This window comes from Erpetoichthys calabaricus, chromosome 2, assembly GCF_900747795.2.
Source record: "Erpetoichthys calabaricus chromosome 2, fErpCal1.3, whole genome shotgun sequence".
Lineage (NCBI taxonomy): Eukaryota > Metazoa > Chordata > Cladistia > Polypteriformes > Polypteridae > Erpetoichthys > Erpetoichthys calabaricus.
Genome location: NC_041395.2, coordinates 234753722 through 234777587, shown reverse-complemented (window position 1 = coordinate 234777587; position 23866 = coordinate 234753722). Strand labels below are relative to the sequence as shown.

At 35.5% G+C, this 23866-nt stretch overlaps 1 protein-coding gene across 5 annotated transcripts in view; it reads left to right on the top strand.

Annotated features, from left to right (window-relative positions):
- Nucleotides 1–23866, top strand: part of fam53b (family with sequence similarity 53 member B) — a 207610-nt gene that overhangs the window by 98095 nt on the left and 85649 nt on the right. For 4 of the 5 annotated variants that reach the window (XM_028795259.2, XM_028795257.2, XM_051922861.1 and 1 more), the window contains exons 2-3: nt 496–726; nt 21926–21980. In XM_028795259.2, coding sequence (XP_028651092.1) covers nt 646–726; nt 21926–21980 — 136 coding nt within the window. In that variant the 5' untranslated portion in view covers nt 496–645. The remainder of the gene's footprint in view (nt 1–495; nt 727–21925; nt 21981–23866) is intronic. The other variant, XM_051922863.1, reaches the window with a different exon arrangement.

Genomic DNA, 23866 nt, shown 5'->3' with positions numbered 1-23866 from the left:
GGAGTCATCAGAAGTTGTAATAAGAGAGTTTATCTTTCAAATGGCATTTTAATATATTAGTTGAATTCATTTATACAACATGTCATATTACAGTATATCTTACTGGACCACCACACACGTTTTTGCAAGTATCTATTTTAAAATGCTTTTAGATATAGATTTTTGTAATGCTTTCTGTAGTATGTAAACTTGAGGGCATGAAGTATAACTTGTATGAACTAATTTCTCAGTTCAGATTTTTCATAAATACTCACTTTCATATGAGGTAGATTGTTAAATTTGTGACTGCCTAGGAAGTAATATCATTTTTGGTTAGTATTGTTAGATTGCAGTATCCTGTCCCACTTGTTGTTTGGGGTGGTTTACAGTCACATGGTTAAGGGTTTTTGAATAAAGCTTTTAAAGTTATTACTCCAAAAACCATTGCCATCCTATTACATTCTTTTAAAAGTGGGAAAGCACAATTAATATTTTCTTTGTTTTTCTTTAATATAGGAAGTGAAGACAAATTGCACAATATTTCAGTAGTAGCCTGGAGAACAGCGAATGGATAAATCTACCTGTGAGGCTATTTCCAGGCAGCTCTTATATGTGGCCTCCAGATGACTTGTGCTGGAATGGATCAGAACATGCAATTGAATTACCATGGTGATTTTTTTACCCGCGGAATTGGAAAAGATGACGAAAGTTAATCATGTAGCTCAGAGGGTTCCAGACTCAGAACTGGTAAGAAACAAAGTACTTCAGAAATGTTAACATGTTTATGCACATTTTAGAGACCTTAGTCAGGAAAAATGGTATTCTGACTAACTTATACTTAGCTTCATATTATTTGTAGAAAATCCATGTGTTTTAGCATTATGTATTCATTTCCTCTTTCCACTTGTCTGGTCCTTAGCTGTGTTGACTCCCATTTTTGTTCCTGGAAAAAACGTGGGTGCAGAAGAAGGGAAGATCTTGTTACTATATTGTCATTTGAGACATGCGTGTGTGTCTCAGTGTGAGAAGGTGTCCTGTAATATCTGGCACCAATATGTTGGTAGCATAATCTCTAATGCCTGTAAGTTGCGAGGTGGAGCTGCTATGTATTAGACTTTCAACACATCCCATACATGCTCAATTGGATTAAAACCTGGGGAATTTGGAGATCCAGGCAACACCTTGAACTCTTCATCATTTACCATTCCTGAATAATTATTCACAATTATAAAATTATCTGCAAATTTGTGCCACAGTAGTCCTTCTTTTGGTCCGTACCACATGCAGTTGCTTTTGTTGACATCTTGCATCAATGTTTGTTGGCCCCCAATTGTAGTATTGTTGTTTTTTGATTTCTTCTCCTTGGGCCACTTTCTGTAGTGCTTTGACCTAATTATTTGGTCATCACGATTTGACCCATAGCAAAGTAACTCAGGTCTTTACACCTGCCCATATCTTCTACAGTTAGCACATCAACTATGGGTACTTAATGTCAGTTTATCGTCTAATAATATATCTGTGACCTTGACATGTGCTTGTTGCTACAAGGTAGTCAATGTCATTTGCTTCACATGGGAGTAGCCATAATGTTTTGGCTCATCAGTGTATGTGTGAGTGTTTATATATACATGATATATATATGTTTCTGTATATGTACACGTGCACACACACAAACAGTTCAAGTTGCAGTGAATAACCTGAAATAATATGAACAGTAGTATATCTGCATAATTCCTCAGCGTGACTGCCAAAATTTTCTTGCTTTAGTCATTCTAGTGTGTGCTCAGACCAAAGTGTGTGTGCGTATGTATGTATTTATCTGTTTATTTATATATTTATTTTTAAAGAGCTCCTGTAAAAACTTGTTTCCCCTGCAGACAAAATATCTGTATCTATCTATCTATCTGATGCATTATTTGGACAATATTGTACCATATATTGTTAACATAATGGCAAGATAAAAGGCAATTACTAAAAAAAAAAGGCAGAGCATTATTACCATTAAAATTGTAGGTATTTTCTTTAAAGAAATTGCAAATAAAACTAAGGTGTTAGTGAATACAGATTTCTACACCACCAAAAAGAACTTGGAAACTGGAAGAAACTCTGACAGGAACAGGTCTGGCAGACTCAAAACCACAACAGAATTTGAAGACAAGTTTCTGAGAGTCAAGAGCTTGCACGATAGGCACTTGACAGGACAAAAGCTTCGAGAACAGCTTAACAGCTATGCAGTATCTGTATTTCCAATTGTTTGTTTATTCAGTGGTTTAATATCATAGACTGGCAACCGCACCTGGCCCAGACAAGCCTCTTTTTCTTATTTTGTAATTTTAGCAGTGGCTTTCTTATTTCCACTTAACCAGTCAAACTTGCAGCTCAGAGTCTTCTGTGTTGAAAGTTAACACTTCTTTGCTTTTACCACAGCCCTGTGAGGGGCCTATCAAGTAAGATGTTGCCTCTCTGAAACTTCCCTAATGATTCTGTTGTGGCTTTGAATCTGTCAGACTGGTAATATATATAATACATGTGAGCATGTGTGGGAATTTCATTTTAATGTAATTTCATTTTTTACAGTTTTCTTAAATGATCACTTTAATAAAATGAACATTATTACATTAGTGACAGGCTAAAAAGTAATAATTTGAGTTTCTTGCCTTTAAGAGCCTTTAAGAGTTCTTGATCTGCACGTTTTGTATTTAGTGAACAAGACCTGGCTGCATCAACACTTGCTGCTTAGAAAAAAACTGCTTGCACTTACAAATGTTTTACATTTGAAAAGCAGAGGGTCCTATGTGGAATTTAGTGGAATTTAATTCCTGCTCATGGTAGAGAAAATCATTTGAGGTGAGAGGAGAAATCTTACATAATTTGGATACTTATTTGTCTGTGACCTCTGTACACTTACTTGTCTTTAGGGTTTTTCTGTTGCAGCAATATATATTATTTTAATACAGCAGTCCATGTTTAAGAATTTACTTTTGCCACTTTGTTTGTTAATTGAAAGGAGCCATAAAAATTAGTCATGACCAAACAGGTTAGGTGTTGGCAAACACTTGTACAGACACACAATGGATAGCACTTTAAACTCCAGATTACAAATGTATGCTGAGTATGTCAAGTATTTCTGGTCCATGCCCAAAATTTGAAAACGCGTGGTGGAAAAAAATTGCTGGATGACAAGCAGCATTAAATGCTGAAACAAGACCTTGAAGAAGCCAGCAGTGATATATGTCAATATGGAATTTAGCGTTAATTTTTCAAGTCAGTAGCCTCCCCAAGAATGCAAAATTAACTTCACTTCTTTATTCACTTATAACATACTGCTGTGTATTACGTATTCTTCATTGTGTTTATAGTGTGATAGGGGTTATTAATGTGCAGGACGATAATCTGTATATTTCTTAGCAGTACAAGTTTGGCTGAAGGCCATTGACTGGCATCAGTCTCTTTCTTGACAGTCTTTCTTCTCCTGACATGCTAGTGTCTTTGAAAGCCAAAATTTTCAAATTTAAATTTGTTACTTCTTATGATTTTCTTTCACTTGGATGTTTCTCCATGCTTTATAGCCCTTCATGTACTGCAATTTCCTCTGTTTTTTTGCGTTTCTGCAAGATTGATTTCTTAGCTGAAACATGTCTTACAGATACAATTACTTTTCCGACTTTTTCACACAGTTGAACATTGGTGCAGAATACCAGATTATGAGTAAGCATGAAAAATGCAACCTTTAAGTACAGTTAATTAGATTCAAACACCTTTTGGGGTCTTCACTGGATTTTCTGTCTTGAAAATCCAGTTTGCTGTGCTGTTTTGATCAAAATTAGGTGTGATGTTGTACAAAATATTGAGTTACTGTAAACTAATTGCATTTCTCACTAACAAAGTAGTGTTAATGCATTACAGCCTTAATTCTTATAGTGACATTATAGTTACGGACTTAACGGGAATTTTCTTATTTGTGTCATGTATATGTTTCTAAACAAATAAATGTGTAAATATCTTGAAGGACAGGCATTCCGTTTCTTCTAATGTTTGAGGAGGTGAGCACAGTTACTCATTTTGCCTCCTCTGCTTGATTTTTTCACTACACATGCTCACTAGTTTCATTCAGGTATAGAGTACATTGAATGTTACCATGCTGCCAGATCTCTACTGAAAATATGTCTTACCATAACACACCATATAATTATTTATTTACATCAGGATTGTATCAAGATCAATGCTGTCTTTTTTTAAGAAATAAAGATTTAGAGTTTTACTTTGAAAGATAATGACTTTTTAGAGATTTTGATTCTAGTTTAAGGAAAACTGGTGTGTGTTGAGTAACTTTAATGATGAAATGGATCGGCACTTTATCAAGAAGCCCATGTGGAATTAGGTTTACTTGGGCAAAAAAGTCTTTCATATCCAGTCAAGAGAACATTATAAGTGTCGTATCGTGTATTCTGACGCATATTTTGTTTGTGTTGTCACGTCTTTTTAACATTCCCAAAAAAATGGTTGAGACTTGTCTGTTTACAAGTTAACTGAACCGTTAATTGTTTAAAGTGAATGTAGTATGTAAACACTTTGTTTTTGTTCATCACATGGCATTTTTGATAGTGTAAAGGGCACCAAAATGGGAGAGGCACAGCAGTATAGGTATATCCATAGTGTTGCACAATTAGCAGGTAGTTGACCATACCCAATCAATAAGTGCTCTCTTCCTGTGGCTACACTAGCAATACCTTAAGTATTTGAGTGGTTAAGTCAATTTATATTAATATATTTTAATTATTAGGATTTATTTTTCTATTATTGCAAGGATAAGTCTGTACTTGTTGGTTCATATGTTTGTAATGACACTAGAGTCGGACCGATACTAAAATTTTCGGTAACTTCAGTACTGATACCAAAATAAAAGTGAAGCAAACAACACATAACTTTGTATTTTTAACAAACTGCAAAATGAATGGTTTTTCCCACAAAAATATTGACAAAACTGAAAACCAACTGTAGTAAAAGAACAGTGTTGCATTTAGATTATTGTAACCAAGACCAACACGGTTACACATGCTGGCTCACTCCTGAACAGCCAACTCTGCTACAGTCTCTCGATGTTAAGCATGCAGTAATTTCAGCACTTTGTTACTCCAGACACACTATCCTGCAATAATACCTTTGTATTTTGCACATCAGTTCCATGACCAACATTGTTATTATTTTGAATTGTTAGTTTGTACCATAACTTATAAAACTTGATGGATTTTTCAAGTGCAATGCTCTGTGTCTTGGTTAATGGGTCTACTGACAACAGATTTTAAAGACTTCTCCACTGCCCTAAAAGTTTAATTTTGCTCCTGATCCTGTTTTGTTTCTGTTTCAAACATGTAATCTCTGGTTTGCTGCTTTTTTTTATGAAAACCATTAGGCATTCATCGTAGCAAAGAAGTGCTGGTGTGGGGTGCAGGGTGTAGTTTTTTAAGTTTTTAAATCATGAGTGATTTTGTATGGGTTTCATACATGCATTGCAGGCATGTGAAGTGTTGCGTTTCTACTTTTCTTTTTGATCATGTCACTTTCCATGCACAAAAAATACATTTTTTATGATGGGCCATGATTGGTATTGATAAGGGAAGACATGCTTTTCAGATGCAGCCTGAGCAAAAATTTAAAAAAATGTTAATAATAATGAAGCAAAGTATGTTAAGTACAAATATGCATGTAGCAGCATTTAGAATTTTTAACCTACGATTGAATATATTTGAATTTGTACTTAGTTTTAATATGAGCCTAACATTTGTATAATTTGACAGCCCTATTTGAAATGACCATTGTAATCAACCTTTTCCATCTTTTTTTTTTGGTAACTGAATTGCCAACTTATGTAATAAAGCTCCACTAGTGTGATTTGATTTTCTTGTGCTGGTCATACCGAAGCAGCACTGCTCTGTAGTTGGATTGCTGCCAAATGTCCATTTGCTAGCGCCATGCATTTTTGTTCCTTGTGTCCTTTTTTTAAAAATAAAGAGCTTACCTTTCAATAAAGGCAGCATAAAGCAATTTCAGTCATATTTTCATGTACTAAGATTAGGGGTGGGCGGTATGACCAAAATTCTGTATCACGGTATTTTTCTAAATTATCCCGGTTTCACGGCATTTGACGGTATTTTTTTCCCATGCATGAGTGGATGTTAAACACATTTTCCACTGCAATTACTGGCTAAGAATAACCTATTCCACTATCAAGAGCATTGTACAAAAAAAAACATTTTAATGTGCACACAAGTATTAATACAGGTTTGCATTACCCCATAAAGTGATACTTTTCAAGGGGGTGGCACTAATGAAGAGAAGGAAATCACATTGCATGACAGATGCAGTCAAAATATAGAACCTTTTTATTTAACAAATTTTGCAAAAACTTAAATTATAATTTTGACAACATCTTTTCAACCATCCAAAGAGGTATTTAGACTTAGGAAAATATCCAGAAGTGCTTGTCAAAAGTTGTATTGCACTGAACATGTTTTAGAAAAGGAATAAATAAATATTTTTTGTAAACCAACTACACTTTCTGTTAATGTTAACAATCTCTGTCCACTGACACGTTAAAGTGACTTTTTAAACAACTTTACCATCATTAAACTGCATAATATTTAAACTAGTAAATAATAACAATAAAATAAATAATTGTATTATTACTGATAGTTGCACTATTACTTCAAGGCTTCAAAAGCCCAGGTGCATTACACAGTATTCACCAAATTAAAATAAAATAAAACAAAACAAGTGCAATCTTGGTGATGACATCTTTACCAACTGAACTATCATTTAGGCAAACTGCATTAATATGGACCTTGCTTCAAGCTAAGCTATATACATAAATAATACAACTGCAACTTGCATTTATAATTGTATATGTGGTATAGCCCTACAGAATCGTATTAGGGCCACAGTGAAGAAAAAAAAATACGGACACGGGGAAGAAAAAAAAAAAAACTATACATCGAGAATAAAGTCGACATTTCCACTTTATTCTCGCCGTTTATGTCGAGATTAAAGTCGACATTTCCACTCTATTCTCATAGTTTACTTTATAATTAAAGTAGAATGTCGTAAACTAAACTTCATCCTAAAATCATTGTTTAATTTACTAGATTTTCTCAAACCCCGTCATAAGTTAATGTAGCACATTAAATGCTTTGTGTTGTGTTCCCCGACCCAGTTGTTAATCACTACGCTTCTTAAACTGACTTCCTCCGCAGTAAGAGGAGACAGCGATCACCATACAAAATCCATTCACTGTATGATATTCCTGCTCTCTGAAAATTTAGAATGCTAACATAAATACTTGATATCATTTTCATGATGAAATGCATTAAAGCAGGTATTAAACATGCACGGTAGTGTGGCGGTAGTGCTGCTCCCTCGCAGTAAGGGGTCCCCGGTGTACGTTCAGTGTAGAGAACTTTATGGCAGGTGTGACGAGGCTCCGAAAAACTGGATGTATGAATGGGTATCGCACAGGTTTAACTTAAATATTGTTTAAATGTTGGGTTTGTGATCTGGTGGTCAGAGAGACGAACACAGAATTCAACGGATGTTATTCTGAGCAGGCTTTCTTTATTGCACACTTGCTGTCTCTATCTGACGTACCAAAACCCCAATTTCTATCCTTCCTTTTTCTTTCACCACATAACCAATCACCACACGATAAATGTCTTTGTGAAATTAAAACTAGTTATAAACTTAGCCCACGGAGTGTTCAGAACTTTAAAAATATCTTTGTTATACATGTTTAATTATGCCATCCATTCAGGGTTGTGTCCATCCCTGAACGAGTTGCCAGTACATCGCAGGAAGAATACGAGCAAAACACACACTAGCAGGGTCAATATAGCATAACAAAACCCCACATCCTACATGACTTTGAAAGGAAACTGAAGCACGCCGAGTAAACCCATCAGAAAAACATGCAAATGCAAGGCAGGGTACACCCGGGACACCCTTGCTGCGAGGCAGCAGTGCAACCTCCACGCCGCCGTGCCCCCACATGATTAATACATGCTTTAATGCATTTCACCATGAAAATTATATCAAGTATTTATCTTGGCATTCTAAATGTTCAGAGAGCATGAATATCATGTGAATGGATTCTGTGCGGCGATCACTGCCGGTGCCTCCTCTTAGTGCAGTGGAAGTCAGTTTAAGAAGCTCGGGGAACACTTAACACAAAGCATTTAATGTGCTATATAACTTATGACAGGGTTTGAGAAAATCTAGTAAATTAAATATTCATTTTACGATGAAGTTTAGTTTACGATGTTCTACTTTAATGACAAAGTACGAGAATAAAGTCAACATGTCGTCACAATATTACACGGTACCCAGGTACATTACACTGTATTGAAAACAAATAAAACAAGTACAACTTGGCTTGCAGTATTATCCAGTAGTATAGGAACAGTATTTACACATCTGACCTTTTAAAACTAAAGCATCTCCAGGCGACAGACGTGACTCCTTTTTTTTTGGCTCTCTGTCCATTTTCACCGCGCAGCATACCTATGCTGCCGCCCACTATTTGGTGGTGTAGCAGTGAAAAAGAGCCCTAGTGCAACAAATCTGTGTTTAGCGGTGTAGCAGTGAAAAAGGTCCCCACTTGAACAGTTTCCCGCTGCGCCACATTCCGAACGTCGTTTAGGCAATTTAAACCGGTGTTGCGGTATAAGAAAAATCCATATCATAAAAAAAATAAAAAACAGTTTTCGGTATGAACTGGTATACCGCCCAGCACTAATTAAGATCACAGAATTTTGCATAGTCCTGGTATACTACCATTTTAAAAAGGTGGTGGTTCAATACATTTTAGTACCGGTATAGTGCCTTAATGACTAAATGGCATGAAGCTAAGATGAATCATGCATTTCTACTTATTTAACATACACTATTAATTATTCTTTCATTAAAATACTAAAAAGACAGGTCATTTTTGCAGAGTAATGCAAGAGTAAGGTAATTTAGTAATGTGTTTACTTTTTCCAGAAAGTAAAGAGTAAACACTCCGAATTTGAGAGAAGTATTTAGTAATTTGTAGTGGGGTATTTTCTCAAAGAAAGAAATCCAGCTCTAGAGTTGATAGAAAGCCATGTTTTTTTATAAGGCACCCTTTAATTTGTCTGGTAAATAGCTTACTTTCGGATCTGTCAATTGACAACAAAGAAAAGGTGAAAGCACAAAGGCAGCATTTTGCTAACAAGTTTGCGTTTGGCATTAACCCAGCATATGATCTACTAGAAATATATGACATATTGTTTGGTTTTTGTGAAGTTTGAAAAGGAGCTGGAAGAATGGTAGGTAGTAACATTTGCCCTGCCTTGTGCTAATACACATTGATAACACAATACATAGACATATTGGTTAGCTAAAGTCCTATCTTTGCAGTTGCAGCTCTTGGTTTTCGGGAAACTTCCTCTCTGTTTTGCTGACAAAGTATGTGCCAGACTCTGAGAAAAAAATGATTAGTAAGGAGACTAAAGCAGATAATAATTCACCTATATGAGAACAGGTAAATACAATGGTAAATCATTTAGAATTTTGAAAACACTGTAGATTCTAGCCAGCGTGTATACTGGCAGATGTTTTTCATTAACAACATGATAGAGGATGCCTTGTGAAGGCAGCTACTATTCTGGTCATATGTTCCAAGCAAACTTTCTCTGTTGCACAAGTTGTAACGAGGCACTAATTGCAACTGTCTTGAACCCCTATTAAACTGTTCCATTTTCCCAGGATCTGTGGAACACTGGTCCAAATGTAAAAACAAAAGTCTAAAAACTTACTGAATGCATCCACTTTGAAGTGTAGTTTTCAGGCATTTTTGTTATCTTGCCACTATTTTACCTTTGGTAAGGATGCAGCCCTCTTTATTTGGTTGTTCACAGCTAATTTAATTTATTCCATGTAAAATAGCACAGAACCATGCCAGTGTTTAGTAAGGTAGTGGAGAAAAATAAAGCCTGATGGGATTAATAATGGAAATGTTGTTTGCTAGCAAATTGAATACGGTACAAATGAGCATTTATGTAGAGTGGCACAGTTACATTGCCGCTTCATAGATCGAATGTCCTGGATTTGCAAAGTGGATTTTTCATATTCGCCTCAAATTAACTTTGAGGAACTTATTGCTGGCTATATTATTCACTGCAACAAAAGATCATAAAGTAAAATTAAAACACAGATATTGTCATACAAATTTAAAAATGATGCTTTTAAATTTTTTGATGCGCTATTTTGCTAGCTGAATTTTAGACCACTTCACTATGGATAAAGTTAAACCAAACTAAGGTTGAAACATGATGCTACCTGGTTGAAACACATACAGAAGATATGGTAAACCACTAAATGCAACAACTAAATTCATTATTGCTGTAGCCAGGGGTGCCACTAAAGATTTTGCGCCCCATGAAAGGATATCATATTGGGTCCCCAACCCAATGCTGTGTCACCACAACAACAAGCCATGATCCAATCAAAGCTTTTGAGAACTTTACCTGTGCAGGCTGGTATTGCACAAGTTGAATCCCATACTTAATAAGGCTGTCAAATTATCCCAAAAATAAGGTTTGAATATTTAATTTAAAAAAAGATTAAGTATTTGCATATATGCAAACTTAGTTTCATGAGTCTATTACTTGTTGGTTTGCTTTTATTTATACATTATGTTAGCGGTGGTAAAATCAACAACAAAAGCCAGCAAAAAAAAAAAATGATAGCAATACTCAAGCAACTGTTATTGAAAATGTAAAAGGCACCAAAATCCCACATGGGTGTACTCTGTGAAAAAGAAGCATCTACACAGTTGCTGTATCTTAACTTCCCATAAAATCATTCACAAAAAGAAGGTTCAATTCTTGCAAGCCTCATGCACTAGCACCGCAGTTTGCTACATTATCATTCATATCTTGGCTTTTTTCTGTGGTACATCTGCAAAGCATGAATCACTTATGGCACTGTTACATAGGTACTCCAGCCTTCAACTGTAAGGGGTGCTTGAAAACGTCTATGAGAACCAAGTGGTGTGATGGAAAAGAAATACTTACATGCGTGCATTAGTGCCTGTAATGGACAAATGCATAAACAAGCTAAATCACGTCATTATTTTTTCACCCAGCTAAGTCGCTTTTTGCTCCTTCTGCTATAATTAATAGATTTATTCTCATAAAAGAAAAAATATTCTTTAATTCAAAACTTATAAAAAAAAAAAAAAAACTAAGGTATTAGATTTCCATAGGTTTCTGGAAACATAACAATCTCAAAAAAAAGTGTTGAATTTCTTCTGGTTAAGAGTGACAAAATGTGCAATTAATATGTACAGTATATCTGAAAACATTTCACTTATAATTAACTTGGGTAAATTTTATTAAGAATTTTATGTTTGATTTTTCACAGACCTTTCGTAACACAGGATGATTCTTAGAAATTAACCAATATTTCTGCCAGTTCATTATATCTTTAATAATGGCCCCCCATAAAGTATATGATTTTTGGATTAATATGATTTCTTACAGATACATGAATCCTGATAAAGTGCCACTAAATATATCAAGAAGGCTTGGGGCAATTGTGTGATAATGCTTACATGAATATAACACTGAATATGAATATTCACTGAAATAGTGTTTAAAATTAAATTCAAGATACAATGAAGCCATATTTTACTATACATTTGTGGTAATCTAAAATACTGCAATCAATGCCAGTTAAATCCTAAATAATAATAAACATTGTTCTTAACCTAAGCATCTAAAATAAAAACAAATTTGTATACAAAATGCACCCATTATTTCAAATAGTCAGTTTATTTTGTGAAAAGCTGTGTGAAAAACATAGTTTTACTGCCCTAGTGTTTCAGTATAAGAATTTGACAAAGAACCTGGGAGCTTCTTACATTCTAAGTCACACTGAAGAAGAAAATTAAGACCACCACATCTCTTACATGAGAATATGGGTCCAAATTAACTCATTATGCAATAAAATCTTCTTCATCCACTTAATTTGAAATGCACTCACTTAGGTGCTAAAACTTATAGCTTAAATTCTGTAAAATAAGTTTGAGTGTTTATTGGGAAAGAACTAAGTTGGCAATGTTAAAAAGCTGTCTAGCATTAAAGTCATTAGCAGCAGAAACATGTTTTTTATTTACTGTGATAGCACATTCTGTATAGATTACTTAATAATAAGCATATATATGTCTGCATGACTTTTTCAAAATTATATTTTTGATGTGTTGGTTGATAGGTTAAAATGAATGATCTTGTAAACCAGTTAGTTTGCACCACATATGGAGAGTGGAGTAACATTAATAAACTGACCTTTCTCCTAGAAAAATTGAGTGACCAACTGTTTCCCTCTCTTCTGTTGTTCAAGCTTTTCTTGCCTTTCTTTTTTTTTTGGAACCTAAAATTTGGTTTCAACATTTCAGTTAAGCCAAACAAAGATATATCTAACATTGGCTAGGATTTTACTGTTCTACGATTCAAGTTTGTGAAGACCAAGCTGAATCATTCTGGCCAAAACAGAGGGATATAGTATAGAGACTGTCTGAATTGACACTTTTACCAAAAAAATAGCTTCTAAATTATACATAAACTAGATAAAGAGCCCGTTTCGACAACGTAAGATGAAATGGGCACGAGTTTGTGTCAGCAGTGTATGAAGAACAAATGATAAGTAACAAAGAAGTTGTTTTGTAATGATTGTAGTCTGCTTTACTCATTACTGTACAGGCTTGTACTGTTAGTTGATGAATTTTCCAGGCCTATAGTATAATATTGAATGATGAATGTTCCAGTCTGCGGTGGGTTGGCACCCTGCCCAGGATTGTTTCCTGCTTTGTGCCCTGTGTTGGCTGGGATTGGCTCCAGCAGACCCCCGTGACCCTGTGTTCGGATTCAGCGGGTTGGAAAATGGATGGATGGATGGATGTTCCAGTACAATATGGAATAGTAATAAGTATAAGCACCACAAACCTGATATAGGTGTATTGAATGAATGCCTAATTGAATCAGAATGCGTAATTAGGCCTCTAGAGCTTTAATCGAAGTCGCCTTTCTCTTTCAATTTTTGCGGCCGTAAATCCGCCGCCTGCCGCGATGTTGGGGTTGGATGTCGGTCTCATAAGGTTATTCGGGCAGCTGCGCAGAAGGTGACTGCGCATTCGGCTTTGGTTGTGCGCAGAAGGCAACTGTGCATTCGGCTTCGGACAGACGTGAGTGAGGAGGCAGGCGAATTATGTATTAAGTTTATTCTTTTAAATTTTATTTAAATATCTGGCTGATAAAAACTGATAAAATTGTGTCCAGTATTTTTGAGGGTCTCTCTCAGACATAGGTCCTTGGATTAATTCTAAATGGCTACAGCAGTCATGGTCACTAAATTTTTTATTAAATAAAATACAGTGGTGTGAAAAACTATTTGCCCCCTTCCTGATTTCTTATTCTTTTGCATGTTTGTCACACAAAATGTTTCTGATCATCAAACACATTTAACCAGTAGTCAAATATAACACAAGTAAACACAAAATGCAGTTTTTAAATGATGGTGTTTATTATTTAGGGAGAAAAAAAATCCAAACCTACATGGCCCTGTGTGAAAAAGTAATTGCCCCCTTGTTAAAAAATAACCTAACTGTGGTGTATCACACCTGAGTTCAATTTCCATAGCCACCCCCAGGCCTGATTACTGCCACACCTGTTTCAATCAAGAAATCACTTAAATAGGAGCTGCCTGACACAGAGAAGTAGACCAAAAGCACCTCAAAAGCTAGACATCATGCCAAGATCCAAAGAAATTCAGGAACAAATGAGAACAGAAGTAATTGAGATCTATCAGTCTGGTAAAGGTTATAAAGCCATTTCTAAAGCTTTGGGACTCCAGCGAACCACAGTGAGAGCCATTATCCACAAATGGCAAAAACATGGAACAGTGGTGAACCTTCCCAGGAGTGGCCGGCCGACCAAAATTACCCCAAGAGCGCAGAGACGACTCATCCGAGAGGTCACAAAAGACCCCAGGACAACGTCTAAAGAACTGCAGGCCTCACTTGCCTCAATTAAGGTCAGTGTTCACGACTCCACCATAAGAAAGAGACTGGGCAAAAACGGCCTGCATGGCAGATTTCCAAGACGCAAACCACTGTTAAGCAAAAAGAACATTAGGGCTCATCTCAATTTTGCTAAGAAACATCTCAATGATTGCCAAGACTTTTGGGAAAATACCTTGTGGACTGATGAGTCAAAAGTTGAACTTTTTGGAAGGCAAATGTCCCGTTACATCTGGCGTAAAAGGAACACAGCATTTCAGAAAAAGAACATCATACCAACAGTAAAATATGGTGGTGGTAGTGTGATGGTCTGGGGTTGTTTTGCTGCTTCAGGACCTGGAAGGCTTGCTGTGATAGATGGAACCATGAATTCTACTGTCTACCAAAAAATCCTGAAGCAGAATGTCCGGCCATCTGTTCGTCAACTCAAGCTGAAGCGATCTTGGGTGCTGCAACAGGACAATGACCCAAAACACACCAGCAAATCCACCTCTGAATGGCTGAAGAAAAACAAAATGAAGACTTTGGAGTGGCCTAGTCAAAGTCCTGACCTGAATCCAATTGAGACGCTATGGCATGACCTTAAAAAGGCGGTTCATGCTAGAAAACCCTCAAATAAAGCTGAATTACAACAATTTTGCAAAGATGAGTGGGCCAAAATTCCTCCAGAGCGCTGTAACACTCATTGCAAGTTATCGCAAACGCTTGATTGCAGTTATTGCTGCTAAGGGTGGCCCAACCAGTTATTAGGTTCAGGGGGCTATTACTTTTTCACACAGGGCCATGTAGGTTTGGATTTTTTTTTTCCCTAAATAATAAAAACCACCATTTACAAACTGCATTTTGTGTTTACTTGTGTTATATTTGACTAATGGTTAAATGTGTTTGATGATCAGAAACATTTTGTGTGACAAACATGCAAAAGAATAAGAAATCAGGAAGGGGGCAAATAGTTTTTCACACCACTGTACATTAAAATCTTATGTACATACATAGATACATTTTTTAAGAAATTGTGTTGGAAGGCAAATGTGACTGGATAGGGGCCCTAGTCACCCTGTGGTAATAACCATGCTCTAAGCATGTATTCTCAAAATTATTCTCAAAAGAAAATTATTCACAAAAGAAACTACAGAAGATTACACCCCTTGTAGTGCCACGAAAAGTGACTGGTAATGGGGTGAAGACCAAAGCTGGACTTCTTTTAAGATGGCCAAATCTCACAAAAATGTTTTCAGGAAAACAACATACTGTTTTACAATATGTAATTGGCAAGTTTTTTATGTTTTTTGTTTTCTCAGTTGACCCCTTTTGGACACCATTTGAAGCCACAAGAAAAAGCACTGATTTTTTTCTTATTTCGAAATTTCTATTTCTGTACTTGGCAGCACATTTTTATTGCAAATTAATACCATGATTGTGAGAAAGGTTCAACTTCAAAAATTCTAAACTTATTCTTTTAATTTGTGGCCCATTATGCGTCTGTGAGTGGACTGGAGCCCACTTTGTGCCTAGTGTTGCTCTAAGTTGAATTAGGTGTGTTCAGCAAATGAATGGATCAGTGTGAATGAATTGAGTCTCTGCAATAAGCTAATAGCAAATTTTATTCTTTTTGATTACATTTTATGCAGATAATTAACCTTTCAAAAAAAAATGCTTTTTCCATACTTTCTATATAAGAAGAAACACAAAATGTTACCTACTAAAATACTTTTTGGAATCCTCTGAAACACCTTACATATGCTCGAGTTTACTTTTAATTGGACATCCGTATACTCATTTGCTACAATAAATTGAAGTCCCACTTAACTAAGCATGAATTAGTTTAGAAACCTGCAGTCTCAAAATTTCAGAAATTCAGATTTGATTGTAGGCCTGGTGAGTTCCAGGAGTTCAGATTTGATTGTAGGCCTGGCCATTGCCTATGTGGGTTTTCTTCTTTGTCCCATAGATGTATGCTTTAGGTTTATTGGTGTCTGTATTGTGAGTAAATTTTAACTTGAAAGACTGACGTATGATCTTAGACAAAGTCATAATTTCTGCCTAATGCCACCATATGATAAAGTTATGGAAAATGCAGTTTATGAAAATGGGATAAATTAATGAATGAAGACATTTATTAAAATTGATGAGGGGAAAACTGTTTTATATATAGTACCTGTGGTTGGTACTGCTAGGCAGGCTTTTAGACAATGTTTCAAAATGACCTTTCAGTTTTTAGTCCATCATCATTCACCTTTTTGTCTTATCCTCAAAGTGTGTAAAGTCTCTCACTTGCTTCTCCCATTATTCACCACACTGTGAAATTTTTCTAAAGTAGTTTACCTATGCACCAATGTAGAGGCTCAAATGCATAAAATACAGGGGAGAAAATGACTGTATGGTGTTAATCGAACTAGCTTTGCAGACTCTTGTGCTTTAAGTTTGTTTTGTATATCCTGTAGAGTTTAAAATATGTCTTTGTCCCTACATATTTTAAGAGTGGGTGGAGGGTATTTTCATTTTTATGAAATTCATTGCTTTGCCTTCTGTTCTTATGGGGGTCATTAAACAGTTTTCCTGTATGACCTGTCATCATTTATAATATTTACTGTGGCCTTCAATGTTGGTCTCTCAAAGTATTTTTTTATTTCCTCTTTCATTGCATAATATGTGATGTTGACCTGTTTCCTAAATATAGAGGTAATCACTGCTATTGCAGATTGTCACAGTAGAGGCATTAGGTGCAGTTGAGTGAAAATTAGATAACACTCCTCTATTCCTCAAGCCATCCAGTTGTCTGTCACCCACAAAGTTCTTAAATTACAAGTCTTACAGATTAAAGGTGAATGTTACCCTCTTATACTAACTGTGAGCCTTCCAGGATGTCTTGTCTCAACATTTACTCGTATTCTTTGAAATCATTATGCATTAGAGGTTTAGTGTGCTATATATATGTGGTGTGTGTATAATATATAATGTATATAATATAATAATTAAAGGCCTTTTCCTATTTGCCAGAGTGAAATATATGCCTGGCTACCCAGGGTAGCTGTGTGTACCCCAAGGCACAGTGTAACTCAGCAGATGTTTCAAAGTATTGTGAGTTCAGAAGAAAGCAGCTTGCATGAACAGATGGTGTCTGCTGTATTTTTCTTTCCATTTTGCTCCACCCTAATTATATATTTTCAGGTTACATTGTTCGTACACATTTAAAAAATATTTGAAGCAGATCGGAAAGCTAATTCTTTTTAATAACCTGTAAGCAAAGTAAAAGGAAATCTCACGTTTTTCTTTGCTTTTTTCCTTTAGTTTTAAATTATGCATTATGTTTATTTACTTTTTGACTTTGTAAGTACATATTTTATGAAATTTTCTATATATTTCTATAACTGCTTTTCTGTACTTCATGACTGTTTGCCAGCTGCTGAATTTTACCGTGCAACTGATGAATAAGTTCTAGATGTAAGGAGACCATCTAATGGGAAATCTACTAATATATCTTGCTCTAAATAGATACTTACCCAATTGTTTGTACATTTACCTCACATATGAGCACTCTCTTTTTTGCATGCATATTATATATTGCTTGCTCAAAGTGGGTCAAGCTTGGGGTGCAGTTCATTAGGACACTTTGATCTGAAAATTCTCTATTTGATCCAGATAACATTTATGTTGAAGTACGTAGTATCTTGACTTAGATGTCAAAGTTATTTTGCAGGTCAACCAGCTAACTATGAAAACATGCGTAATAACTAAAAAACTTGATGGGGTTATTAATACTGTATTTTGAAGAAGTAAAGAATTAAACTTTGTCAAAAATGTGCCCCATAGTGCATGTTGCCATCCCCTTTTTTGAGCTTGTAAAATCACTGATTTATTTATTAGTCTGTACGTAACACACACATGACTCATGAATGGAATCCACTAGAGTACCCAAAGTATCTTGGATGTTTCCTTTTTAAATTTAGTTAGAGGCTTCTAATATCTAGTTAATTAAGGCACCACATCTGCGAATAATCTAACCAATAACAAAAAAGTAGGAGAAGACAAAGCAGCCTAGAAGTGTGTCTGCAATCCATACGCCCTTGATAGTGGCAAAATCCAAGGTCTTTTGTAGTAGTTGCTTGGAAGCTCCTTTAAATTAGCCAGTATGTTATAGAAATATGGCAATAATGAGAAGGCATTGGGAGGTATGTAGTAATTTTGCAGTAGTGTCTCTTCATTGGTGTTCCTAGGCAAACATTGCTACCACATGGACAAAATTGAAAGCAATTCTCTTGAATCTAAGTCTGTGTGTGTTTGGATTTTATATGTTGTTTCTGTGTCTAATTGGATTTTCTCTGGGTAATTTTAGGTAGATTAAATTCAACCCAGTAGAAGTATGGATGTGTATAAATGTGCCCTGTGATGGATGGGCTTCATGTAGCCCCCATGACAATAAAATACCCAGACAATAAAATGCCCAGAACCAGATAAGTGAGTGGATTATTTCAGAAACCATAGAATGCTATACTTGAAAATGAGGCTTGAGAACAGAAAAGTATTAATAGTTAATTTATTGGAATTTAATACATTATTTTTGTGTGTGTGTATGGGATTATGTGTATGGGATTATATTTTTTTACATGTACTGCTCTTTCTCAAATAGGTTTATGATGCTCCCTTCATACAGTAATATACATTATGAAGGCTGGCTTCTTATTATTTTTATGTGACTTGTTCCTGAGACTGCTGCTTGTATATGCACACTGGGAACATCTTTTTTTTTTTTTTTTTACTGAAATAGCTTTGGGAACAGTACCATACTTTAATAAATTACCAAAATGGGAAAACAACATAAAGACAATTGTTCGGTTTGGTGTTTGAAGTATCAGAAATGAATAACACAGGAAATGGCAGCAAAGAGTAAGTTTTGGGTATTACTGAAATGTTTTATATATAAAAAAAAAAGTCCTTTCCACAGACGTGTAGCCAGTTAAGCACAGTGCCAGATGGCCTTTTTGTTTTGTGTTTTAAAAAGTGCATTTCTCAAAACAGACATGGTTGAAAGAGCAGATTGTTTACAACATGTTGCTCTGAGGTTAACTAATGTCTTCTTAGTAGAAATGTTTCATGTGGGATCTTTAAGTGTAAAAAATGAGCAGCTATTTCATCAACAGTGTTTTACCAGGAGAAGAGTAGCAAAAGTCCTTATTTAGTTATAATTACAAAACCAATCATACACTGGCTTTGTCAAACCTAGAGCTACAGGGAGCCAGAATCTCTACTGAGACCACCATATACAAGACCGTAACCAACACCAGATGTGAAGCCAGTCCAGACTTATTCTAATACTATGTACATTTTTTGTACTAGACAAAGATGGCCAATGCTGATGGCATGTACAAATACAAAATAATTGTTTGACCCACTCTTTTTTGTTTTTAATAGGATTTATTCACAATTATATTCACAAGTCTTTTTCCCGTGATGTATTAAAAAAAAAGGCAAATCTGCTGTGATTCAAAGTAAAACAGATCACTGCACAGTGGTTTAATTCTACTTACAAATATAAAGCACAAAACATTAATTGCTCAAGCATCAGCTGCAAGGCAGGAACAATCCCCGGAAAGGGCTCTAGTCCATTGCAGAGTAAACACACATACTATGGGGTCAATTTAGCAATGCCAATTCACTTAAGTTTAGTCAGGTTGTAGTTTACAAAGTTCAGTACAGGATTAAACGTTGCATTGTCATAACTCCCCAGCTGCTGCAAGCACTGAAATGAGCAAGTAATGTATCCTCGCCTCAAGAAAAAAGGACCAGGAATCTGTGATAAAATTATTTTTCCTAGTTTCCTTCCATTATCAGAAGGATACTTCATAAATATGAATTAGTACAATTAGTTACATTTTTTTGTTTTTTTCAATTAGAGTCCATGGTCATACAGTGTCACTAGTAGGATTTGAACCCACAACCTCAGGGTTTAAAGTCTAAGGCCTTAACCACTATGAGATAATACCAGCATTTCTTATTGACACCCTTTCATTCTTTTCTCAGGGACACCATATCATTCACTTTTTAATTAATCACCCCCATCATGCCACAAGTGTGCTGGCATGCATTCAAAAGTTACATCAGTGCGAATGTGTCAGGTTTCGATTGCACTATAAAACCACATAATTTCAGACTCAGGACTGGTTACTTTATCCTGTTAAGTGGAAGATTTACTCATTTGTGAAAGACAGCCCCATGAAAAGGCTGCAATCATAAAAAATCCATGTTCTAAAGCAATTTTGAATGAAATTGTTCTGAAGAAAGAGTTGTATAAAGAGCAATGCAGTTTGTTTTCCATCCATCACAGGATATGAGCCTAGATGACGTGTTCTATGATGATTAAAAAAAAAAAAAAATCTGCCACTATTGTTTCTGTCCTTTTCAGGTCACTCAAAATATACTGTACATATGTTACAACTCCAGGATACTTTCTGCCAGGACGCTCCTTTGTCTGAAATGAAAGCTTGCTTTTAAGTATCAAGTTGACTGTTTCAGTTTTCATCCTGGTCTTTTTTTTGTGATTTTAAATGCAAAGCCAGGCCACCCTTCTGGTATCATACAGGTGATCCTGGCTGTCATTTAGTTACCTTGCTATTTATTCTCTTAAATACCTGGTGACCCTGTGAAGAACATAGCCCACTTTCCATGGAAAGATGGCATTTTTTCCAGTTCACTACAAAAAAATAACTTCTAAGATAGCAAAATTATGCCATTGATTGTAGGGGAAATGCAAAAAATAACTTCCAAGATAGCAAAATTATGCCGTTGATTGTAGCGGAAATGCTGACGTGCTGCTGAAAGCAGAAAGCTACTTGTGTGTTTCATTTCGACACAAGACTTGATGCCAGCATAATATAGTAACAATAGATTATCTTTTTGCTGAGTCTTGCAGATGTTTTTGTTAGAAATGTTAAATGTCTGTGGTCTAATGTAAAGTATGCAGTTTTTGAAATGTTTGTTCTATAAATCTGACATTTTGACACCATCTTAAAAATGGTCATATTTTAACTTTTTTTTTATTTGAACTGGGAAAGGACCTCTAGCTTGCAGCAGACAGTTCCTTTCATGTGTGTGCTTATTTAAATCTTGTTGTATTGTTTTCAGATACCTTAGGTAGTATTTTAGTGAACACTTTACTAAGAATTGCATTTCCATATTTTATATATGTATTTTTTTCTGGAACATCTATATATATATAATTAAAGACTGTTTGGTGTGTGGGCTCTACATATTAATCTCCCAATTACTTTTCACTGTTTTTTCTTAATTTTTCCACAACAGTAAAAAAAATTAGAAACTTTTGTTCCCCTGTGATTAAATAATGTAGGAATTGTGTGATGAGCTGATGTCCTCTGTAAACCCTTCTAAATTCTCGCGTGCCACACAAGTGAGCTCTGTCTGCCAGATGAGGTTGTGGCTTATTGAAGGCCTAGACAGCACAATGAAGGATGATAAATAAGCCAACAAAAGAAGTGAAGCCTTTCACCTCTAATAAATCAGGCAAACACTGTACATTATGTGTGTGTAGAGATGTTTGATGATCGGCTCAGCAAATAAGTTAATGTGTGGGAAGTGAGCGATGAACAGCGCTGCTATTTCAAGACAGTAAGTAATCAGACTTCTTTAGTACTTGATCCTTGACATCACTGTACAAAATAAAGTTACAACACACATTGACAGAAGACATTGCAGGAGGGGGTAAGATCTATTGGTTTTATGCCTTTTTATATCATTTCATAATGGACACATTTTTCTTTTACTGCTCTTGAAAAGCAGAATAATGAGATTATTCAAAGGAGTAGAGGTTCTGTTTTGAACAGTGTATCTGGTTGTTTGCAGCTTATCCCAAAGAAGATGAGTAAAGGGACTACTCTTTTCTCCTGTGGCCTTATGGGTAAGTAAATCCTAATTTTGCCCCATCCCTACGCCTTTAGGTTTGGTTAAGATTTATCAGGCCTTACACCACTAAGTGAATTTATTTTTAATTTTTAAATATCCTTCATTATTTTTCTTTAGTAATTCAATTGTGAGATAAATTGAAATCATTCCAGAGTTTCAAAATTGTACAAAAATAAACATGACAAACATTAGCAACATATAGCATACCTCAATTACACATCATAACCATATGTGGCATGTTTCAACAAAAAGGTAATTGTACCCATTTGTAAATGAAATCTTTAATTTTTTTTATAGAATTGTAATTATTGTAAAGACTAAAGCTTTATAAATATAGGTAATGTTAAGAAAATACACTCATTAGTAAAATGAGACACAACTGAACAAAGGCTAAGATTAGAGGAGGACATGCCCTAGATTAAAAGATGACAGTTTACATTTTTAAATGGAATAGATTAGAAGTGTGTCTTTAGTTATTTTAAAATACTGAGGCCAAGCTCCACCTACAATGCTGATCAGGTTATTTATGGTTAAAGCAACTTCCAGTTGACTCCAGATTACTTTGTGACCTGGATTTAAACAGTTTGTGTGAAGTTTCATCAATCTCCTCACATTTATGTGTATGTTTGTGTATTTGTTTTTCTCTTTCCTGTCCAGGTGTACAGCTTTGTTTCCAAAACCTAAATGTATGCTTGCTACTTTGACTGTAGACCTTAAATTGACCCATTACAAGTTAGTGTCCTTTAATTGTTCAGGATGTCGGTTCAGGTTGGTTAATGATTGATGCCTGATGTAACCAGTAAAGGTTTTAGTTTGTTTTGTGTAATATTTTCAGATCTGTTTAATCTAATCAGGGACACTGGGGACATTTCAAACTGACAGTTAATGCTTGAGGGACATTCAGAAAGTTTCAGCACTTTTTTTTAAATTAAGAATTTCAAAAACAAAATGCATCACTTTTCTATATAGTCACCTTTGTTTGCGATGCAATTTTACTAGTATCGTACCAACTTTTTAATGCCCAATTACTACTCCTCCCACTTTCACCATTTCCAACAAAATTATAAAAGTGCAGAAGCTTTTTGAACGTCCATTGTAACACGTGGGTCAGAAAATGGAAGGATGAATAAATAATGAAAAGGGTAACAGATGCTACTAAATTTTACACCATATAAAAGTTACTATTTTATACTATACTGACTATACTTCCTTAGAAGGCTGGCGTCCTTCAACATCTGCAATAAGATGCTGCAGATGTTCTATCAGATGGTTGTGGCGAGCTCCCTTTTCTACATGATGGTGTGCTTAGGAGACAGCATAAAGAAGAGGGACGCCTCACGCCTGGACAAACTGGTGTAAGGCAGGCTCTATTGTAGGCACGGAGCTGGACAGTTTAACATCCGTGGCAGAGTGACGGGCGCTCAGCAGGCTCCTGTCAATCATGGAGAATCCACTGCATCCACTGAACAGCATCATCTCCAGACAGAGGAGTAGCTTCATCAACAGACTGCTATCACTATCCTGCTCCACTGACAGACTGAGGAGATCATTCCTCCCCCACACTATGCGACTCTTCAAATCCACCCGGGGGGGTGGGCAAACGTTAACATTACACAAAGTTACTGTCTGTTATACCTGCATTTTTATCACTCTTTAATATAGTTTTTTATCAGTATGCTGCTGCTGGAGTATATAAATAAATAAATAAATCATTACATTTATATAGCGCTTTTCTCAGTACTCAAAGCGCTATGAATTTCCTCTTGGAATTAATAAAGTATCTATCTATCTATCTATCTATCTATCTATCTATCCATCCATCCATCCATCCATCCATCCATCCATCCATCCATCCATCCATCCATCCATCCATCCATCCAT